General features: G+C 42.0%; 1 protein-coding gene across 1 annotated transcript; it reads left to right on the forward strand.

Annotated features, from left to right (window-relative positions):
• The first annotated feature begins 18,613 nt into the window (after positions 1-18,613).
• On the forward strand, positions 18,614-19,210 carry LOC142628538 (uncharacterized). The gene has a single exon (XM_075802617.1). The coding sequence runs from the start codon at positions 18,614-18,616 to the stop codon at positions 19,208-19,210; it is 597 nt and encodes a 198-aa protein (XP_075658732.1).
• The last annotated feature ends 5,458 nt before the right edge of the window (positions 19,211-24,668 follow it).

Raw genomic sequence — 24,668 nt, forward strand, 5'->3', positions numbered from 1 at the left:
CATATATATAAGGCAAACAGGAATATGCACAAAAATTTCCATTTGAGTGCATGGCATTTACTCTTGTAAATACCAACACCCATTTTCTAATATTCAAATTACTGAATACTAAAACTTGAAGTCTATTGATTTTCACATTCTTTATTGTATATTGTCCTTACATATCACTCATTTCAAGTTTTATATGGACATCAATTAAAAAGATAAAAAAGTAATATCACACTTGAAATTATGGACAGTGTAAGTACAATGTGACATTAACGAGTGTGAGAAAACAATTACCACATTTGAAGATTGAGGAACATGAGTAGTTTTCACCTTAAGAATTCGGACATTGTAAAAATAAAATGTTACCGTGTATCATCAATTCCATGGATGAAAATGTTTGGTACATAAAACTTAATGAAATAAGAAAGCTAGAAAAATGGAGTGATGATTGTAAGTGCACAATTGCACCTGGCCCCAAAGAACAGTTACGGGCTCAGGCCCAATGAGCCTTAAACAATACAAATTTGTAGAGTGTGGGCTTGAAACCCAGGTTAGAAGTGTTTGGAGATTAAATGACAAACTAAGACTGCAAGCACTTGGAAACAAAAGGGAATATTGAAAATCAGCCTCCTCGGACGTGAGCCGAGAGTAGTTCTTATATTATTTCTTTCTTTCTTTTTCTTTTCCCTTTTTTAGATTACAAAAAAGTCCGTCCCATTCTTGTTCTAGATCCCTCCTTAAATACTTCTCTTTTCAATACTTTGTACACGTGTTGCCCCAACTCCCCCTTAGCCTAGATATTTCTTTTCTCAGTGCCTTTGAACAGTAACCAGAAGTTTCCCTTCCACTGTTCAGGTGTCACTTCCCCGTTAATGCGGCCAGGGTGGTAGGTGCAGGGTCTTTAATGTGGAGGTGGCAGCCTTTATCTTTGACATTTTTCCAACATCGGTGCTTCTAGGACATTCAAGGGTTCACCCCCTTTAACCATTGGTTTTGTTCGTGTCCTTCCCTAACCTTTACCATGAAGTCCCGGGTTCTCCGGTATCAGCCCGAAGGTAAAAATCATCCTCGGCTGGACCCTCGGACCCTCGGCGTATGGGCCGACCCGTAGTACTAACAAGTCCTAAACCCAAGAGCAAGTCGGCCTTCCTTAGCATGACCCCACAGCCCATGTACCGATCAAGGTCTTTTTACCCCCCACAATAGCCCCTCAAAACTCTAATTTTCAACGTCCGAGGAGAAAAATAGGGTTTTGACCTGACGAGAACTTACTCCACACACTTTGCGAATTACGGCACGTGTGGAAATCGTTTCGCGTCCCAGAAGATGCCACTTGGCGGTTCTCTTTTCAAAAACGCGCGCATTTATTACTGTAAGTTACTCTTTGTCTCCCATGTTCAACGGTGAGATGGGCATCCAACGGTTCTTGTTACTCCACGAAATTTTAGGCGGGACAAATATAATTTCGAGGCCGCCTTTTCGCACGCCGTGACGCTTCGGGAACCTGCGCCTTCATTTAATTCCTCAGGGACTAATCCCATCAAAACATCAACTATCATACCTTACTTACAGAAAACCGTGGAAACTTGCACACTTTCAACCTTGTAAGTTCTGGCTCCTTCTATTCTTAACCTTTTCTCCTCGGTCTTTGTCCTCGGCTGTCACTACAAACATTCTCCCTCTTAGAGTTTAACCTTTCGTTCCTCTGTAATGGGAAGATTCAAGTGTCTAGTTGATACCGCCGCTGGGATGGAAGGCTTTAGGGCCAAGTACCGTATTCCCAGCGACGTAGGGTTAAAATATTGCCCGGCAGAAGCCGTGGCCGGTTCTAGGAAAGAGGGAGAGGTTATCATCCCAATGATAGCCTTCATAGAAGGTGGGATGACCCTCCCAATGAAACCTGTAACTAGGGAGTATCTTCGCAACCACCGGTTGTGCCCTGACCAGTGCCTCCCAAACGTTTTTAGAGTTTTGGGTAGTGTAGATGCTCTGAACGAGCAGATGGGTTTAAACCTTACATGGCACGATGTCGTGTTTCTATATGAGTCCCATAAACTTTCCAACGTAGGTTACTACATTAAGTCCCGTTCTAGTGTCGTTAGGTTAATCTCCTGTCTGCCCAAATCCAACAAAGGCATGAAGGACGACCACCTAATCGTCTCTGGGAACTGGCACGACGGCCTCCACTGCCCAGTTGAGTGGGGGGATCCAGGTGCGATGCCGTAGGATTAATCTCCCCACAACACAACTTCTTCTAACACACACAGAAATGCATATTCATACTTACTTAAACTCGTTAAATATCTGTGTGAATCTGACCAAGTTTATCTGTTTCGATGTCTTTTTTACAGATAAGCAACACGTGCGTCCTCGTCTGAGTCACTGTAACGTCGCAGATCTAAACCGAGTACTTCGCTCCGAGGTGTTCGTTAGCGAAGACTTACAACTCCGGGCTGCTCATCTCATTCTAGGGTACACTCCCATTTCCTCGGACTTCCAGGAGATAGAAAATGCCATAGTTGCGGGTGACCGAAGACGAAGGAGGATAAACGTAGCTCGGCCCCACTTTCTGGACGACCGCGACCTCCCGGACGCTCTTAACACCGTTTTGTACAACCAACCTATAGCAGCAATTCCCCTCGCCGTGCACTCACAAGCAACTGTCGTTCCAGAAGAGCGAGTGTCTTCTTCGCATACACTTGACGACGAGATAGATCAATTCCATTTCGAAGACACCGAGAGACCTCGCGGGAATCAGTTTGTTGTACTTTCCGACGAGGAGGAAGAAGCCACCGAGGCCTCTGGAATTGCAGGGTTTGTGGTTGCCCTACCCGAGGACGAATCTGAAGAAGATATGGGAAGAATGCAGGGTCTCCTCACCAATAGAGCTGCTAAGGTTGTAGAGAAAAAGACGGGGACGTCCCAAGTTCCCCCATCTTTACCACCTCCCCCTCCTCCAGCTGAGCCAAAACTTCCAGCCGAGGATCCCAAGAAGAAGAGGAAGGGGGACACCGAGGGGACAATCAATAAGGACCCCAAGAAACCACGACAACAACTCCCACCAGTCCAGCAACAGAAGCTGGACAAAGGCAAGGGTAGGGCTCGCTCAGTTGAAAGCGGGGAAATCAGGGACGAGGCAGAAGTGCGCCGAGCACCAATTCCCTGGTACCCCGATCTAAGACTGGACGGCGCACCCATCTCCTGCCAGTCCAGTATAAGGGCGGTTCAACAAGGCCATGCCCATCACTTGGCCGAAGTGTTGGAACGCCCTCTCCTGCTGCCCAAGGATATGGAGACCTTGGAGAAAATGAGCCAGCCACAACTATTCCTTTCTTTAAAAAGAGACTTAGCGCTGGTAAGTTTAACCCTTGTTAGGAAGATTCCACTTCTAACAATGTTCGTTAGTTTTTTTACTATTCCTAACTCCATCATACTTTGTTGCAGGCCATTCAGGAGGTCTTCGTAGCCGAGAAGTTCATAGAAGACACTCGGAAGAAGGCCAGAACTGAGCTCGAAATCAGGCTGGAGACTGAGAAATCCTTGGGTACAGCCCTTGCTGAGAACGAGAAGCTGACCTCGGAGGTGGCTGATCTGAGGAGAGAGAAAAATGGGGTCGAGTCAAACTTGAAGTCCATGAAGACCCAGATAGAAGGACAGCGCAAGCTCCTTCGCGAAAGAGATGAAGAGCTCTCCCAAGCTCAAAGGGAGTGCTCGGATCTGAAGAAGGAACTGGCGCTGATGAAGGAAGAAGCCAGCTCCTTCCAACTCTCTCTTCAAGCTGCCAAGCAGGCGAGTTTCGAAGAAGGGGTAGCAACCACAGAGGAGCAGCTGACAGAGGAGTTCGCGGCTTTATGCCGGGAATACTGTCAAAAAGTATGGGGGGAAGCTTTAAACGTAGCAGGAGTTCCTCTATCTTCGGATCTGAGGAAGTCCGAGAACGTTTGGCTTCCCCTGGAAATACAGGAGATTGAAGAGGCTCCTGCTGCTACTCCTACCCCCGAGACAACTCTTCTTGCTTTACCTCCGGTGGTCCCACAACAAATTCCTAATCCTACAGAACCTTCTGGTTCCAACAAAGAGAAGGAAGGAGGAGGGGATGCAGAGAAGGACTTGAGCCAGACAGTGGAACCCAACGTCCTTCCAACGAAGACAGCAGATAAGGGCAAGCAAGTCTTGACTCCCTTTGAGCTGGAGTTGAGAAAGACCGAGGGCACCAGTACCTCTCAGCAAGATCCTCCTCCAAAAGCTTAGGACTTAGCTTAGGGCTTCTCTTTTTTCCATATTTGAATTATATGTAATTTATATTTGAATGATTAATGAAGACCAATTTCATTTGCTTTTCACTTGGGTTGTATCTATTTTTACTTTACTCTTTTTGTACTTATGACAGAAGTTTCCCATTAATACATAACAAAAGTTTCTCAGAGTAAACAAATCTAACTCCAAGGATTGCACAATCATAACTTCCACATAATCATGTGTATATTATTAAAATTTTTAACAAAAGGTGACCTCATATAACGATTAAACCCTTGTAATGCATAGGTCCGAGGACCATTCCTTACACAAATTTGCTTGACACTTAAAGATATAAAACTTAAGAGCCAAGTTAATAAATAGTAACGCATTAGCACCCAGACATAATATGAAGTTAACTTTGATCAAAATCGTGGTCCAAAGATAAGACTTAACCAATTTTCCGTTTGATTCTTAAAAATTATAATTTCCAACGTTAATTTTCCCAAAGTAGGAGGTCCGAGGACACAGCATAACTAAGGTTCTGTTTAACAAATGATAAGACATCAATTTCCACAAGGTTTGTGGTCCGAGGACTACACTTAACCAAGTTTCTGTTTGACTCTTTAAAATTGTAACTTCAAATGTTAATTTTCCCAAAGTAGGAGGTTCGAGGACCCGACATAACTAAGGTTCTGTTTAACAAATGATAAGACATCAATTTCCACAAGGTTGGTGGTCCGAGGACGACACTTAACCAAGTTTCTGTTTGACTCTTAAAAATGGTAACTTCAAATGTTAATTTTCCCAAAGTAGGAGGTCCGAAGACATGGCATAACTAAGGTTCTGTTTAACAAATGACAAGATATCAATTTCCACAAGGTTTGTGGTCCGAGGACTACACTTAACCAAGTTTCTGTTTGACTCTTTAAAATTGTAACTTCAAATGTTAATTTTCCCAAAGTAGGAGGTCCGAAGACCTGGCATAACTAAGGTTCTGTTTAACAAATGACAAGATATCAATTTCCACAAGGTTTGTGGTCCGAGGACTACACTTAACCAAGTTTCTGTTTGACTCTTAAAAATGGTAACTTCAAATGTTAATTTTTCCAAAGTAGGAGGTCCGAAAACCTGGCATAACTAAGGTTCTGTTTAACAAATGACAAGATATCAATTTCCACAAGGTTTGTGGTCCGAGGACTACACTTAACCAAGTTTCTGTTTGACTCTTTAAAATTGTAACTTCAAATGTTAATTTTCCCAAAGTAGGAGGTCCGAAGACCTGGCATAACTAAGGTTCTGTTTAACAAATGACAAGATATCAATTTCCACAAGGTTTGTGGTCTGAGGACTACACTTAACCAAGTTTCTGTTTGACTCTTAAAAATGGTAACTTCAAATGTTAATTTTCCCAAAGTAGGAGGTCCGAAGACCTGGCATAACTAAGGTTCTGTTTAACAAATGACAAGATATCAATTTCCACAAGGTTTGTGGTCCGAGGACTACACTTAACCAAGTTTCTGTTTGACTCTTTAAAATTGTAACTTCAAATGTTAATTTTCCCAAAGTAGGAGGTCCGAAGACCTGGCATAACTAAGGTTCTGTTTAACAAATGACAAGATATCAATTTCCACAAGGTTTGTGGTTCGAGGACTACACTTAACCAAGTTTCTGTTTGACTCTTTAAAATTGTAACTTCAAATGTTAATTTTCCCAAAGTAGGAGGTCCGAAGACCTGGCATAACTAAGTTTCTGTTTAACAAATGACAAGATATCAATTTCCACAAGGTTTGTGGTCCGAGGACTGCACTTAACCAAGTTTCTGTTTGACTCTTTAGAATAACAGCTGCGAGCATCAGAGCTACTCATAACTTTGAAATATTAACTGACAAAAGCACATTTCATTAATAATAATACCTTCTAAGATTATTTACATTCCATGGACGTGGTACAATTCGTTCGTCTAGGTCAGCTAGCCTATACGACCCTATGCCTGCTATTGAAACAATGCGATAAGGACCTTCCCAGTTAGGTCCCAGCTTACCCCAAGCTGGGTTTTTAGAAGTGCCTACAACTGTCCTTAATACAAGATCACCAGGCGCAAGTGGCCTTAGCTTCACGTGGGCATCATATCCTCGTTTTAGCTTCTGCTGATAATAAGCCATTTGGACCATAGCTGCCTCACGCCGCTCCTCAAGTAAATCAAGCTCTCTCTCCAGGAGTCCATTGTTATTCTCTGGATTAAAAGAGCTCGTCTTTAGGGTGGGAAAACCAGATTCCAGAGGTATTACCGCCTCGGCTCCATAAGTCATAGAGAATGGCGTTTCTCCCGTGGACCTGCGCGGTGTGGTCCGATACGTCCACAGAACATGAGGGAGCTCTTCTACCCATCTGCCTTTCGCATCGTCCAACCTTTTCTTGAGCCCGTTGACTATGACCTTGTTAACGGCCTCGGCTTGCCCATTTCCCCGAGGATAAGCTGGGGTAGAGTATCTATTTGTGATACCCATGTCACCACAATATTGCCTAAAGGCGTTGCTGTCAAATTGAACGCCATTGTCGGAGACAAGTGTATGTGGTATACCGAATCTAGTGATAATATTTTTCCATATAAATTTCTTGGAATCAACATCTCGGATATTGGCTAAGGGCTCAGCTTCAACCCATTTAGTGAAGTAGTCTGTCCCTACGAGCAGCCATCTTTTGTTTCCAGCGGCTCTCGGAAATGGCCCTACAATGTCCAAGCCCCATTGTGCGAAAGGCCAAGGACTGGAGAGAGGCTTGAGAACCCCTCCAGGTTGATGAATATTAGGAGCAAACCTCTGACACTGATCACATTTCCTGGCATAGTCTTGAGCCTCCCTCTGCATATTGGGCCACCAATAACCCTGAGTCAGGGCTCTATGGGCTAAGGACCTTCCCCCAGTATGGCTCCCACAAATTCCTTCATGCAATTCCTCCAGTAATGCTTCTGTTGATTCGGGATGTACGCACAACAAGTACGGTCCTGAAAAGGATCGTTTATACAACTTCTGATCCTCGGACAACCAGAAACGTGGCGCCTTTCGACGTATCTTTTCTGCTTCAGATTTGTCCTCAGGAAGAATATCATTTTTAAGAAAAGCTGTGACTGGGTCAATCCAACTAGGCCCAGGCCTTATCAGATGAATGCGAGGTGCGTTAGTTATGACAAGAGAGGGTTCTAGTAAATCCTCAACGAGGATAACCCGAGGTAAACCTTGGGCCGAGGACGTTGCCAGCATAGCTAAGGAGTCCGCATGAGTGTTTCCGCTCCGAGAAATATGAGTTAATGCGAAGGAGTCGAATTCAGGTTGCTGGCGCTTGATCTGGGCCAAATATTCCTGCATCCTTGGATCTCTAGCCTCCATGGTCCCCGTGACCTGGCCGACCACCAGTTGAGAGTCTGAGAAGACATGAATTTCCTTCCCACCCATCTTACATACCATCTGCATACCTACCAAGACTGCTTCATATTCGGCCTCATTATTAGTAGCCGAGAATGTCAATATCAAAGATTTTTCGAATACAATTCCTTCAGGGGACACTAGAACAAGTCCAACGCCAGACCCTCTCTGATTGGCGGCCCCATCCACATACACTTTCCAAGGCGAGGGCACTGCAGCCGTGATCACTCCAATTGATTTTCCATCCATGTGTGCTTCTTTTAAAGTTTCTTCTGGCAATGGTTTAGTAAACTCTGCCACCAAGTCAGCGAGGACCTGACCCTTCACCGAGGTGCGAGGATTGTATTTAACATCAAAAGCCCCCAGGATGGTTCCCTACTTTGCTATCCTCCCTGAGTAGTCGGCGCTACGCAGCACTGCCTTGAGGGGTAATTGGGTCAGAACCACCACAGTGTGAGACTGGAAATAATGAGAAAGTTTGCGCGTGGCATGAACTACGGCCAAAAGTGCTTTTTCCAGGGGCAAATAGCGCACCTCGGCTTCATTCAAAGACTTACTAACGTAGTAGATTGGCCTTTGCACCCCGCTTTCATTCCTAATAAGGACTAGGCTCACCGCGTGAATAGCCACTGCCAAATAAGCGAACAAAACCTCGTCCACCTCAGGGCGAGACAAAATGGGTGGCCGAGAAAGATATTGTTTAAGCTGTTGGAAAGCTAACTCGTAGTCCTCGGTCCATTGAAACCCTTTCCATTTGTGCAACAACTGAAAGAAAGGACGGCACCGGTCAGCTGACCGAGAGATAAATCTATTCAATGCAGCAATCATTCCGGTCAATTTCTGGATCTCTTTGGGGTTTCGAGGCGGCTGCAAATTCTGAATAGCCTTAACCTGCACTGGGTTTACCTCTATGCCCCTATGAGTAATCATATATCCCAAGAATTTTCCAGACCCCACGCCAAAAGAACACTTGGAGGCGTTAAGGCGCAACTTATACTTCCTTAGCACCTGGAAGGTGTCGGCCAGATCTGTCATATGTGACGGTACTGTCTTACTCTTCACCACCATATCATCCACGTATACTTCAATGGTTTTCCCCAACTGCTGTTCAAACATTCGGGTCATCATTCTTTGGTAAGTAGCCCCAGCATTTTTTAACCCAAATGGCATGACCTTATAATGATAGTTCCCAGTGGGAGTAATGAAAGCAGTCTTCTCCTGATCTTCTAACGCCAAGGGAATTTGGTGGTAACCCTGGAAGGCGTCCAAGAAACTCATCCGAGGATGTCCGACAGTAGCATCTACCAATTGATCAATCCGTGGCATTGGGAACGAATCTTTAGGACAGGCCTTGTTCAGATCAGTAAAATCCACACATACTCTCCATTTGCCGTTCTTCTTTTTAACAACAACAGTGTGAGCCAACCATTCAGGGTAAAAAACTTCTTTGATAGCCCCCGCCCTTTTGAGTTTAAGAACCTCTTCCTTCACAACCTCAGAATGTTCTCGGGAAGATCGCCGAGGTGGCTGCCTCCTCGGAACAATGGCAGGATTCACGTTTAAACGATGACAAATGAAGCTCGGATCTACGCCTGGAGCCTCATAGGGGTCCCACGCAAAGACATCTATATTATCCTTCAGAAATTTCAACAACTCCATCTTCTCTGGGTGTGGCAAACGTATGCCAACCTGGAAGAACCTCTCTGGATCATCTGCTATTACAAACTTCTCTAACTCCTCACAAACAGCCTCATCCCCTGTCATCGCTCCAGGTGCCTCCGGAACTGTTAATTGCTATGACTCCTGGATGGGCAAAGTTGATGACTCAATTTCTGACTGACGAAGCACCGCAGCCGATATGCATTGTCTGGCCACTACCTGGCTGCCAAGGATTTCTTCAACATGCTCCCCCGAGGGGAATTTAACCTTAACGTGCAAGGTAGAGGAGACAGCTCCCAAAGCGTGCAGCCATGGCCTGGCGAGGATGGCTGTATATGGAGAGTATGCGTCAACCACGATGAAGTCCACCTCAACCGTTTCTGTACCGGATTGAACGGGTAGACGGATCTGTCCCTTCGGCACAACGGCTCTCCCTTCGAAGCTTATGAGTGGGGAGTCATAAGGAGTTAGATCTTCTAACTCCAACCCTAGCCCCTTAAATAGATCAGGGTACATGATATCTGCACCGCTGCCCTGATCTATCATCACCCTCCTCACATCATAGTTCCCTATCCTGAGGGTAACCACAAGAGCATCGTCATGGGGCTGGATAGTTCCTACTTTATCTTCCTCGGAGAAACCCAAGACGGGTAAAATGCCCTTCAATCTCTTCGGCCTGCTACCCACATCCTCGGCCTGAGGATGGGAAACCGCCATCACCCTAGTGGGACCTGAGCCGGTCCTACCAGGTGCAGCGAAGATAACATTAATTGTTCCCAATGATGGCCGAGATGAATTGTTCCTCTGATTGTTTGAGCCAACTTGACTGACCTGCCCAGTGGGCTGACACAGGTGCTGCTTCAACTTTCCCTCACTGACGAGTTGCTCCAGATGGTTCCATAGGATCCGACAGTTCTCGGTAGTGTGGCCCACATCCTGATGGTACTGACAAAAGAGATTTTGATTTCTTCTCGCAGGGTCCCCTGCCATCTTACTGGGCCATTTGAAGAAGGGCTCTTTACGAACTTTCTCTAGTAATTGATGCACTGGTTCTCGGAAAACAGTACTTACAGCCTGAGGTGCTGCCGAGCCAGATTGCCCGAAGTAATCTCTCCTCGGCTTGTTGTTGTGATATCTGTCCGACCTGAAATCCCTTCTCTCCTGCGGGATAACCTTCTCCTTTCCCCTCCCTTGCTGCTGGTCTTCTTCTACCCTCTTGTACTCATCAATACGATCCATAAGGCGGCGTACGCTGCGGACGGGCTTTTTCGTCAAAGACTTTCTTAGGTCGTGGTCAGTAGGAAGACCTACCTTAAAGGTATTAAGCACCACCTCATCAAAGTCACCATCTATCTCGTTAAACATCTCCAAGTATCGGTCGGAGTATGCTTTCAGTGTCTCCCCTTCCTTCATGGCCATGGATAGCAACGAGTCCAATGGCCGAGGAACTCTGCTACAAGTAATGAACCGCGAAGCAAATGCCCTAGTTAGCTCCCCAAACGAGCCTACAGACCCCGATTTGAGACCGTTAAACCATCTCATAGCCACAGGTCCCAAACTGGAGGGGAAAACTTTGCACATCAGAGTCTCATTGTGAGAGTGCACTGCCATCCTCTGGTTGAAGTGACTCACGTGCTCCACCGGATCAGTCCGGCCATTATAGATGGTAAAGGTGGGCTGGGTGAACCTCCTGGGAAGCCTCCCCCTCTCAATCCTCCGTGAAAACGGAGATTTAGAGAGTTGGTGCAACGCCCTACTCATGGTATCGTTGCCTAAGCCCCTAGAACGAAGCTTCTTACGTCTACGGGTTGGCTGGTCGTCCTCCTCACCTGAGGATGTTGCACTGGTGGGGGAGCGCGACCTTGAACTGTAGCCACTTTCCCTACCCTTCTCCGGGGAAGAACTAGACGAGGACGGGGAAAACTTACGTTTAGCACGGCGTAACTTCCTCTTCAAACGATTGATTTCCTTCTGCATGGATTTAGAACCCTCCTCGTGGGTAGTGCTACCCCCGCCATGAGTATGGCTAGCATCGGGGTATTCTGTATGGACACTCCCTTCACGATCCCTTCGACGTTCAAGACGTTCGAAATGATCTTCTGGTTGTGATCCCTGTGACTCTGCATAGTGAGAGCCTAAGCCTGCCATAATATTCCTACCTCTTCTAGACTAGATTCCCACAGACGGCGCCAATTGTAAGTGCACAATTGCACCTGGCCCCAAAGAACAGTTACGGGCTCAGGCCCAATGAGCCTTAAACAATACAAATTTGTAGAGTGTGGGCTTGAAACCCAGGTTAGAAGTGTTTGGAGATTAAATGACAAACTAAGACTGCAAGCACTTGGAAGCAAAAGGGAATATTGAAAATCAGCCTCCTCGGACGTGAGCCGAGAGTAGTTCTTATATTATTTCTTTCTTTCTTTTTCTTTTCCCTTTTTTAGATTACAAAAAAGTCCGTCCCATTCTTGTTCTAGATCCCTCCTTAAATACTTCTCTTTTCAATACTTTGTACACGTGTTGCCCCAACTCCCCCTTAGCCTAGATATTTCTTTTCTCAGTGCCTTTGAACAGTAACCAGAAGTTTCCCTTCCACTGTTCAGGTGTCACTTCCCCATTAATGCGGCCAGGGTGGTAGGTGCAGGGTCTTTAATGTGGAGGTGGCAGCCTTTATCTTTGACATTTTTCCAACATCGGTGCTTCTAGGACATTCAAGGGTTCACCCCCTTTAACCATTGGTTTTGTTCGTGTCCTTCCCTAACCTTTACCATGAAGTCCCGAGTTCTCCGGTATCAGCCCGAAGGTAAAAATCATCCTCGGCTGGACCCTCGGACCCTTGGCGTATGGGCCGACCCGTAGTACTAACAAGTCCTAAACCCAAGAGCAAGTCGGCCTTCCTTAGCATGACCCCACAGCCCATGTACCGATCAAGGTCTTTTTACCCCCCACAATGATAACAAAACATCCTAGTCCTCTAAAATAATTCATGCCATTGAGAAGTTTTCTAGGGAGAATGCAAGAACCCCTTTTGCCACCAAGCATCCTACCGTATATATCAGGCTATTATCTTTTCGAGATTAGTTTCTTTAATTCGTAAGGGGTGTAATTGATGGAACAACAACAAAAATTGCACTATGTAATCGTATCTCAACTTTATCATTTAAAACTGTCATTTTTTTAATCTTGGTTGAAAGTGGAATGCGTTCCGTTTCCATTAGCATTTGCTTTCAAATTCTCCTTTTGAGCAAATTATTATATCCCTAAAACGAAAAATACGGCTTTCAAAACAGGAGAAAAATATTAGAAATATTTTTTTGTTGGTCATCGATGGAGAAGATTTCGAAGCTCAGTGACATGAAAAAAAAAAAATGAAAAAAAAGATCAGAGATGGCAGAAATACTTCCCTTCATTTGAAGTGACTTATGTGACTCATCTGCTGGGCTTTCATTGAAGAATTTGGGGACAAAATCGTTTAGCCCTTTGTTTGAGCTAACGACAGTTGCATTAACTCTCAAATAATGAGTTGAATTTGACTATTTATTTGAGCAATTAATGGGCCTGGTTTGACTGAAGCATATACGGATCAAGCCCATTACACAGCTGCTTAATTAAAGACTCCATCACCAAATGGGCCCATATCTAATGTTGTGGGTTTACCGAGTGATGAAGCATATACCGATAGGGCCAATTCAACTTTGGAACTACAACAGAACAGTAGCTTCCTGATCCCATTGCAGAAGTGAGATGGAAATGTCATTGATGCTATGCCGTCTAGAGGAGCTTTCTTATTAGGTATTTTGTGCTATTTGAGCTATTTCCTTCGCTCTGGAAACTTGTATTTGAGAGGCTTTTCTTTTGGAAACTGATGTGCAACAAGTGCTGAAAGCTCTGCTGATGACCAAACCAGATTTGTCATGTATAGTTATATACCGTGAATTTTGTGCTTATAATAAGATATTGGAGTAAATTTAAGTTAAAATTAGCCAAGTTTCATTTTGTGGATCCAAGCACATTAGTGGAGGGATTCAATTAAAATAAAATAAAATTTGGAGTAGCATTAATTCTGAAAACAATAATTAAATTAAAAACTAAAAATAAACTTGCAGATTTCGGAGATTGATGTGTCCATTGATTAGCGGTAAGTAGCCTCATCAGTCATCAACAAATGTACGACATTGAGTTCTATAGCTTCTTTCTTTGGGCTCAATTGATAAATGTGGCCTATTGCATTCTGTGAGGCTATATGACCTTGAACTGGATGAATGCGGGGCTTGGCGATTTTTTTTTTTTTTTTTTTTCCAAAATAATGATGATTTTTTTTTTCCCAAAATGATGACCCTACTGACACTATCGTAGTTTTCCTCATACTCTTTCTTCTCCAATTCCATATCCTTTGAGAGATTCTTAGCCTAAACACAAACCACATCCATTCTGAGTGTTGTGAATTGCTTTGGAGTTTTTGGGAAGCATTGGGTTATGCCATTCTATGGTGGATGCAATTGGTGATAATTGCAGGATCCGAAAAGCTAGTGAAGATAAGGCTAGGTGAAGCTCGTTGGTTGTTGAGACTTGGAGGATCTAAGTACATAGGGTAGTCTAGGTTTGGAGAGTCTATATTGTAATCCTTGTACTCCAACTTATTTACTAGTTGACCGATTAAATTTCGAGGGCCACAGAGAGGTTTTTACGCCGATCACTTTGATTTTCCTTTTGGATAACACATAGTTGGTAGTTGAAGACCATGGGCCAAAAGTTGTAATCCATGTAGCATTAGAGAAATTCTGGGTTTTTTAGGTAGTAAATTGGTTTGGCTTGTGGTCTAATATTTTATTGACTAAAATGTAAATTACACACTTTAAGTTTGACTAAAATTCATTTAAGTTCTCTAAGTTTACTTTTGTTTAATTGAATCTTTTAAATTATAAATTTATTAAATTTAGTCATTTTCATACAATTATTTAAAAATTATTTACGATGTTCTTTCATATATCTATGTGAGAATTTTATGAAAGAGCATCATAATAAATTAGTAATAAGAGTAATCCACTTCTCTCTCTCTCTCTCTCTCTCCGTCAATCTAATTAAATAAAAAAAAGTAACTTGAGTATGGGCCTCGTAAGCCAATGGCGTGAATGGCCTATTTAGTCCCCTTGAATGATATATTTGCCTCCCTCAACCCATTTTTATGCTGACAAGGGCCTTGACCTTTGATTACGAGTGCTATCATGAGTTCCATGTTGAATACGTGAAATGAAAAAAACCTTGGCTCTTAAGTCCATTACATTAAGGATTAGATTTTCGGGCTTTGAGCTCATTCCATGTAGTGGGCTATTTTGGGCTTTTAAGCCCATTTCATGAAGTGATAACTTTAGGCTTTTAAGCCATCCTATCATTCCTATGTAATGAAAAAGACCTGAGCCCACTTTTTAAAGAAATATAAAGACCTTTGGACGAAAGTCTAATCTATATAGAGAAATTCTGGGCTTTGTGGGTATTAAATTGGTGGGTATTTTTGTTTTTGTTTTTGTTTTTTTTTTTTTTTTGCATGGAAGTATATTGGCAGCTTGATTTGCCTTGGACAATGGCTTAAGATCCTAGGTAAGAACTGAAAATAAAATTTGAATTTGGCCAGACCGATGGCTTCCAACTTGTGCTCCCATGCTAACCATCAAATTATTATTTTTTTAAATCAATGTTATTACATGCAAGGAATACCTATAGAAGCTAAACAACATATTTTATTTTTAGGTGGGGTGTCACCTTATTTGTAGATTTCATTTTCGTGAGTATGATAGAAAATTAACTAATTTTATTTTTGTTTACACCTTCCTCCAACTACTCTTAGTTAATGAGATGTGGTTATGATTGATTTCTGAACCGTGTAACACACATTGAAAAGGGTAGGCCTTTGCTCTCCATTTTTTATTTTGTGCACTAGGCTCTCCATTTCTTATTTTGTGCATAACAGTGTAATTCTGTTGCTTCTTCTGCATAACTACTTTTTTTTTTTTTTTAATTTTAAATTTGGTGCCTAATTGATTGAAATGTGTAATATTTTGATGAGTCTAGGTTGTTGACCAATACAGTCGACAAGCTCCCTTGGCACCACCAGCCCAGTTTGAACAATATGGTGGTGGGCGTGGTGGTGCAATCACTATTGATGAAGCACTCGTAGCCACTGCCAAGATAGCTAGGAAAGAAGCCTGTGGACTGGAGTGATGTTGTTGCTATTCAAGCAATGAAGTTAGAGCAACAGTGTAAATCAACATAGTCCTAGGTAGGGTGGCCGTAGCAGCCCAGTCAGCCACAAGTTCTAATGCCAAAGTAACAAGCAACGAGAAAAAGACAAAAGTTGACGAAATTCTAGCAATAATATATTAAATTCACACTTATTTATATCTACCATTTGACATACATGTCCATAATTAATACAGAAATATCCACATTTTAATGCGAAAATATCCATATTTTAATGCAAATAAGTAGTGAATGTATAATAATCAAAATCCTTAATTTTTAGGTGTGAGAATTAAAACACTTAATTAGTGAAAGATTAATTATTAACAGTGCTCCACTTTGGTATTTTATTAAAACTTTTAAGTATTCCTTTAATTGGTGTTATTTTTTTTTTGAGAACCAATTGTTTAATTAATGACAAATTTGAGAGAGAAAATTAAAATTGATTTCTTTTTTTGGAGACTAAAAAACTGTTGGCAAGCATGTGTGTGTTTCTTTATATATAGACGAAACTATTTACTTACAATATTCTCTATGAAGCTCCTTGTATTACACGTACAAATCATTAATTATTTTATAGTCATTACTGTAACTACATACTATTTTACAAAAAATGAATTTGATGCTTTTAATAAGTTTAAAATGACAATTTAATCTATTTCCTTTTCCTCCACAGGGCCCATGGATGAGCCCCTTTGCAATGAAAGCAGTTGTAGTCCAAAAAAGGCCAATTGCAATCAAGCTCATATTCAAATTTGTCTTTTGACAAGCATTGTGGGTTCCAGTCACATCCACACATTTGTAATATAAATAAGCCTTTGCTCACAAATAGACCTGTTCATTTTCATTTTGCTAGTCTACCTAGGTTAAGCGCTAGTATCAACCTATATTCAGGCTCAATTGTGTGAAGACCTATTGATAATTTGATTAGAAAAAAAACAAGGGTTTCTCTGTTACTAAGAGAGGTGTTTCTATCTCCTCTTAGGCAGTAGAACTGGAGTCCCTTCTCGTAAGGCTCTCTTCTCCCCTCGCGTAACAACGTTACGTGTAGGGCTAGTGGTTTTTTCTTTTTTCAGGGGTTTGGGAAACAGTTTTGTTTGTATTTTTTCGTTTTTTACTTTATTGTTTCGAGCAACACAGCATGGAGGAACTCACGAAACACTGGAATTGTCTTTCTCTTTCTGAAAGAGAAGGTGACGATCTATGCCTCACAAGGGATCGTTGCACCACATAATATCTTAATGCAGCACTATTTTTAACCCGAAGAGCGCTCAACATGGAAGCAGTGGCGAGAACTTTCAAACCACTATGGCGTGTTGACTCGGGATTCACTGTTAGCAACGAAGGCGCTCACAAGGTCTTGTTTAGTTTTGAAAGCAGTGAGGATGTGGATCGTATTTTATCTGGGGAACCCTGGAGTTTTGACAAATCGTTGGTGGTATTACAACGGTACAATAGGTTCACTCCCCTTGAAGACTTGACCTTAGATAAAGTATCTTTCTGGGTGCAGGTCCACAATATACCAGTAGGCTATAGAAGAAAGTCAGTAGCAGAGGATATTTGCGAGGCAGTTGGGGTAGTGGATTGCTCTACAGAAGCAGCAGAATGTGAAGTTGGTACCTATGTGCGAGTCCGAGTCACTTTAGATGTTTACCAACCTCTATGTCAAGGTAGAATAATTAAGGTGGAGGGTGGAGAGAAAGTTTGGGTTAATTTCAGGTACGAGCGCCTCCCCAACATATGCTATTGGTGTGGTTGCTTCGATCACAGCGATAAGGATTGCGACATGTGGATTGAGAGCAAAGGCACTCTACAGACTAAATCCCAACAGTTTGGATCATGGTTACGTGCAAATCAGACTAGTCCATCAAAAAAAATGTTGTTCGAGTTTCAGGATTCTATGAGGATAGAGCAGAGAACATTTCAACACGGCGACGCCGGGGAGGGAAGGATTACCCCACGCTGGCAAAGACGTCGGAAACAGTGAACCAGCCAGATAAGGATAATTCTGATATGGAGGCGGAGTTTGAGGAACTTCCAAATACAACAGCCTGTGACGGTATGTTTCAACAAGGTAAGTCAATTCCTTCTTTCCTTGACCGCGGGAATATGGGAGAATATCTCTCACAACAAATCAGGGAGATTGATAAGGATCTTGGCATTTATGAAAATCCCAATATTGCAGCACAGGTCGAGAATATCATCCTAAATAAGGAATCTCCTCCTCTGTTTGAATTTGGAAATGTGAAGAGTAGTTCAGAGGAAAATCAAAATGTGCATCAGGTTCAGAATTTGGTACAGTTGCCCCATGATGGTCGTGATACACCCCTCCACGAGATAACAAACACCCCTCGGGTCCCAACTCTTTTTGAAGTAACTCTACCAGCAAAATGGAAACGCTACCCACGTGTAGTAGTTAATTCCCCTGTAACCAAAGAAGATATCCCTGCAACCAAAAACGAAGTGTCTAGCTCAAAACGCTCCATCAACACACTCATCGAGAAGAGTGAGTTACCAAATAAAAAATTATTAGTTTCTTACGACGATAAAGAGAACTTCCCTGTAGTGGCGGAGGCTGGTTCCCAGCCCCGCCAGGCGCAATGAGTTGCATTGTTTGGAACTGCAGGGGGCTTGGGAACCAACTTGCAGTTCAAGAGCTTGCGAATTTGGTGCAGGCAAAAGCTCCCGCTGTCGTGTTCCTAGCCGAAACACTGGCAGACGAAGCTAGGCTGGAATATGTGAAGGATCGGATTCGGTTTGACCATAAACACTTTGTTCAACGAATCAATAGAGGAGGCGGGTTAGTAATCTACTGGAGGAATGATGTAGAACTTGAGATAGTGTCTTCCTCATTGAGTCACATTGATGCAATCATCAATAAGTCTTCAGCTGCTGCCTGGAGATTTACTGGTTTCTACGGTGAGCCCGAAACACATAAGCGACATGAATCTTGGGACCTCTTACGTCGACTACATGGACAGAGAACACTACCTTGGTTATGCGCCGGGGATTTTAACGAAATTACAAAACTTTCAGAGAAATCAGGCGGAAGGATTTGACCTCGGGCTCAAATGCAAATTTTCAGAGAAGCTTTAGATGAGTGTGGCTTCATGGACCTGGGCTTCAAAGGCTTTCCCTTCACCTGGAGCAAACACTACCGTACTGGAGTTTCTATTTGGGAAAGGCTAGACAGGGCAGTAGCTACGGTTGAGTGGTTTTCGAAGTTTCCGGGTACTCGGGTTCATCACATAGACAGTACGACATCCGATCACAAATTTTTGTGGATTGAGAAAGCTGGCTTGGAATATCATCAGAAGAAGAAACCGTTTAGGTTTGAGGAAATGTGGTTAGCTGATCAAGGATGTGGGGAAACGGTGGAGGGAGTGTGGATGGCAAGCTACGAGGAGGGGGATAACAGACGTGTGATCAAAAAGATAGAAAAATGTGGGAAGGAACTTACTCGTTGGAGTCAAAATTGCTTCGGGAGTGTCAGAAAGGAGCTGGAAAGGAAGAAAAAAGAGCTGGCTCGGATAGAGAAGATGGCAGTACAGAATGGAGGGTCATCGCAGCTTGTGGAACTTCGAAAAGAGATTAACGTTCTCATGGGAAAAGAGGAGAGGATGTGGCGACAAAGGTCAAGGTCTCTATACTTAAAAGAAGGAGACTGAAACACACGATTTTTTCATTGTAAAGCTACCCAGAGGAAGAGGCGTAATAATATAGCAGGGATCCGAAACCAGGCTGATATGTGGTGTACAGAGCAATGCCAGATTCAGAAAATTTTCTTAGACTATTACAACCAGCTGTTTACTTCTTCCAACCCGTGCGAGATGGCTGCTGAAGTGGACTCTATTCCTAAGGTGGTGACTGAGGAAATGAATAACATTTTAACCAGGGAGTTCCAAACATGGGAAATAGACAACGCCTTGAAACAAATGGCTCCATTAAAAGCTCCGGGACCGGACGGAATGCCTCCATTGTTTTATCAGAATTTTTGGGATTTGGTAAGAGGTGATGTTTGTGATTCTATTTTAAATTTTTTGAATTCAGGTTCCCTCCCTAACCCTTTAAATCATACCTTTGTGACGTTAATCCCCAAAACAAAAATCCGGAAAGAGTAACGGAGTTTAGACCTATTAGCTTATGTAATGTGTTGTATAAAATTTTCTCTAAGGTGCTTGCAAATAGGTTGAAGAAAGTGCTGCCCTACATTATATCTGAACACCAAAGTGCCTTTATTAAGGGTCGTCTTATCACGGATAATATCCTAGTTGCCTATGAGACCTTACACTATATGAAGAATCACAACTCCGGGAAAGTTGGCTACATGGCACTTAAATTGGACATGAGCAAAGCGTATGATCGGGTCGAATGGTCCTTTCTTAGAGAAGTCATGGTGCAAATGGGTTTTCAAGAACGATGGATAGCTTTAGTCATGGAGTGTGTCACCTCGGTAACGTACTCTCTCTTGATTAATGGAGAACCTTGTGGTAATATTAAACCAAGTAGGGGGATCCGTCAAGGTGATCCATTATCACCCTATCTTTTCTTGTTGTGTTCGGAAGGCCTTCATAGAATGATACATAAGGCAGCAAGTAATGGAGATATTCAAGGGGTGTCTATTTGCCGTAATGGTCCTAAATTAACCCACTTATTTTTTGCAGACGACAGCCTTTTGTTTTGCAGGGCTACATCACATGATTGTCAGAAAGTACTAGAGATTTTATCCTCCTATGAAAGAGTTTCGGGGCAAAAGTTAAATAGGGACAAAACGACGCTCTTCTTTAGTAAGTCCACTCCCATTGACATGCAAAACAAAATTATGGATGATCTTGGTGTGAATATTTTGAGAAATTATGATGAATACCTTGGATTACCATCTATGGTGGGGCGGAATAAGAGGGCCAGTTTTGAGCACTTAAAGCAAAGAGTGTGGAAACGTCTACAAGGGTGGGAGGGGAAATTGTTATCCCAAGCCGGAAGAGAAGTGCTAATAAAGTCCGTCATTCAAGCTATACCCACTTATACAATGAGTTGTTTTAAACTCCCGGTCACATTGTGCCATGAATTAGAAACTCTTATTCGGAAGTTTTGGTGGGGTCAAAGGGGAGATAAAAGAAAAGTGCATTGGGTGAAGTGGGATGAATTGTGTCAACATAAAAATTACGGAGGTGTGGGATTCAAGGATCTCACAACTTTTAACGAGGCCATGTTGGCCAAATTAGCGTGGCGGCTTCTCCATGATACAAATTCTCTCTTCCATAGAGTCTTCAAAGCAAGATTTTTCCCTTGTGGTACAATCCTAGAGGCAAAAGACTCTTCTTCGTCCTCGTATGTTTGGAAAAGTATTCTCATAGGTCGAGATGTGATAGCTAAGGGAGCTTTGTGGAGGGTAGGCGATGGGAAACAAATTAGAATTTGGGGTGACAGTTGGCTTCCAACAAAGAATAAAACCAGAATTACTACTCCGAGGCTACTTGGACAAGAGAATTCATGTTTTGAAGTGCTGATTGATTCGGTCTCCAGAAGGTGGCGGGCTGATGTGATTGATCATGTTTTTGAGATAGCTGAAGCTGAAATCATCAAGAGTATTCCTCTAAGTTCTACCAGTCAACCTGATGTAATGGTTTGGCCTTTCACTCCCTCAGGCCGGTATTCAGTTCAGTCTGGTTATAGATTCTTGCAAGACAGTTCGGCTACAGTACAGAGATCAGATAGTGACTTGGAATTTTGGAGAAATCTATGGGGAATGGAAGTGCCTAGCAAAATCAAAAATTTTGTGTGGCGAGCTTGTAAGGAAGCTCTACCAACAAAAAAGAATTTGCTTCGCAGAAAAATCACAACGTCTGGTCTTTGTGAAAATTGTAACTTATGTGAAGAGGACTGTGCACATGCTCTTTTTTATTGTTCTAACTTGCAGGTGATTTGGAGCTCGGACCCACAATGGAGTTGGCTGGTGGCTTTGCAGGGGAGTAGGGTCAAAGAAATATTTCAGAGAGCTTTTGAAGAGAAAAGAGATGCTGAACTTTTAGCTTTTACGGGATGGGCAATCTGGAATCGCCGGAACCAAGTCAGGTTTAAGGAAGCTGTGTGTCCTTTAACCCATGTACTGCCGCTGTCAAAGGATAGGAAAGCTGAATTCCAGAATCTCCAACCGGCTGCAAAGATTGCTCAACACAGGAATCATACAAGATGGAAGCCGCCGGAGGTCGAAACTTATAAGGTGAACTATGATGGCGCGGTGTTTGCAGAAAAAGGAAGGGCTGGTATAGGAGTAGTCATTCGAAATGCTGAAGGTTCAGTCATGGCCTCTCTGTCACAGCAGGTTCCTCTCCCAACAACGGTGGCCCAAGTAGAAGCTATGGCAGCTAGGAGAGCAGTTGAACTGGCCCTAGAGACTGGTTTTACAAATGTGATCATAGAAGGGGATTCAGATACCATTTACAAAGAACTCACCAGTACTGATCCATCCTTAGCTTTACACGGGCATGTGATCCAAGACACTAGATGCTTAGCTTCTTCTTTTGTTAGTCATTGTTTCTCTCATACTCGTCGTCAAGGGAATAAAGTAGCTCATGCTTTGGCAAGATGGGCAATTAAAACGCCCAATTTAACTGTCTGGATGGAAGATGTACCACCAGACATTCAATATCTTGTACGGGCTGATTTAGCCGCCAATGATTAATGTTATGCAGCAGGATTCTCAAAAAAAAAAAAATTGTGTGAAGACCTGCCTAGCCCAGTGGATAGGACCAAATGTTTAAACCTAGGCCCTGTGCTGTATAGCGTACTCAATGGAGCCCAGCCTAAGAGCATTATCATCAAGTGTGTCAAATGCCAAATATTTGACATTTGGCACACCAAACACCAAAAACACACCTTCATGAGGTGTGTTAAATGTGCCAAAAATATGAGACATGCTACAGTATCATGATAAATTTGGCACATTACGGACAAATGTTGTAAAAAAAAAAAAAAAATTTATTCAACTTTTTCTCTCTCTTCTCTATATTTTATTCAACCTTTTCTCTCTCTTCTCACAGATTCAACCTGTGTCCTCTCTCTCTTTCTTCTTTAGATCAAATTCCCTCACCCTCACCCATCCACTCACCCTCCCTCATCCTCACCGATCCCTCACAGATCAAGCCGCCGCCATCGCCTCTAGTTTGAAGACTCCATCGTCGCTGATCTGAAGCCGCTGCTGATCTAAAGCTCGCCTCTGGTTTTATTCAACTTTTTGATGCGCATCTCAGCCACGCCGCCGATCCGAAGCTCACTAATCTGAAGCTGCGTCGTCCTCCACAGCTCTCGCCGCTAATGGTTGGTTGAGTTTGGTCATTGATTGATCTGTTGGGTTGGGGTTTTGTTGAAGATTTCAAGTTTTTTTTTTTCCTCTTTTGTTGAGGTTTTTGAATTTGAAATTTGTTGGAGGAACTAGTGATTGTGGTTGTAGTTTGTGGCGGTGGTTGTAGCCATGGTTGTTGTTGTGGCAGTGGTTGTAGCGATGGTGGTTGGTTCTTGGGTGGTGGCGATTGCCACTAGGCTGTGCATTTGTGTATTTGCTGGGTTTTGGAAAATATATTATTTTAATGTATTGTAAATATTATTATAATATATAGAATTGAAGTATAAAACATCTGATAAATAAGATATTGTAAAATGATGTGGTAAAATGAAAAAGTAGGTTTTTGGTGTGTTAAAATGACATTTTTTATAAAACAGCTGATGGTAATGCTCTAAGTCTCTTGTTAATTTTTCAAGGCTTATTGCACATGACTCATTTTGGATGATGCAGTTTTCATATAGTTTCATTTCTAGAGAGAGAGAGAGAGAGATTCAAGGTTGCAACTTCCTCTTAATAACAATTAAATAGTAAATACCAATAAGCTATTGCATTATTGTAATAAAATTAAAACCTTCAGCACAATCCAAAAATAATGGGAAACTATTACTTTTTCTTATCCCATGAGCATAACAAAAAGTCTATACAAAATACAATTTCATTTTTCTCATTCTTCTTTTCAACCTTTAAACAAATAAAACGAAATTTACATAATTTTTTCATCCTTCAACTTTTTTCTTCTCTACCCTATCAATTTTTAATCAGTAATATTCTTTCTATTCTTCCTTGGTATTCTATCCTCCCACCTTTTTATTATCTAGCTCATTGGTGCAGTTTTGCCATATTTGATTGATATATAACATTCTGTTGAAGCCAATGAATGGGTCTCAAAATTGGGTCCTCTGTTTAATTTTTATGTATGAATTAATCTAAATATTGAAGATTTTCTGTAATTCAGCCCATTGTAGTAGGCAGGATTTCATTTTTACGCAACAATTTTTTTTAATGTTATTTTTTTATGCTTATTTTCAGCGCCCATTTTCCCATTCCCTCCACAGTCCCATACCGGATCCATTATTTTCTGTAATCCAATTCGGCGAAGCCTTCTGGGTGAAGTAGCTTCTTGTGCTTCGATTGGCATTAAAATCAAACTGCTTTTGACGAAAATAAGGGGACAAATTAGGTGTTTCCTAACAAAGTTTTTGTATCAATGAAAAAGTAATTAAAAAGTTAGAATTCCCATTTAAAGATGCCAGGAAGTCCCTGGCCATATAAGATCATCCCCTTCATTGTAGATTATTAAGCTAAAAAAATTAAATAATTACTATCTCTCTCTTTATTGATAAAAACCTTATCCTAATGTAACTAATAACTTAACATTTTTATTGCACTATATAGTAATTTGGTGCTGTTTTTAAATGCAGTATATTCTAGCAATCAAGCCATAGCTTTTCAGAATACAAATCATCTGTTTCACTTTTTTTGTGTTTGACTATATATAAACTCTACAAATATATATGCTGCACAAGGATCTTCTAAGATGCAAAGGTTATTTATATGTGTACGCTAGAGATTAGATGCTACCCTAAAATTGACAAAACATTGTATGATTAGGGAGTGCCATTACTTTTTCTACAAAAATGCATATTTTTATTTTCGTCTAAATAATGGTGATTGGACTAGGACAAGGGAAACAAGAAATGTTATTCAAGTTTTTTTTTTTTTTCTAAACATTGTGATTTGAAATTTAAGAAAAAGAATTGAAATGTTATTCAAGTTGTTCT

The sequence above is a fragment of the Castanea sativa genome, chromosome 3, assembly GCF_040712315.1.
Source record: "Castanea sativa cultivar Marrone di Chiusa Pesio chromosome 3, ASM4071231v1".
NCBI lineage: Eukaryota > Viridiplantae > Streptophyta > Magnoliopsida > Fagales > Fagaceae > Castanea > Castanea sativa.

Excerpts from the sequence above, each read along its gene's own strand:
- LOC142628538 (XM_075802617.1), top strand. The coding sequence starts at position 18,614 with ATGCAAATTTTCAGAGAAGCTTTAGATGAGTGTGGCTTCATGGACCTG.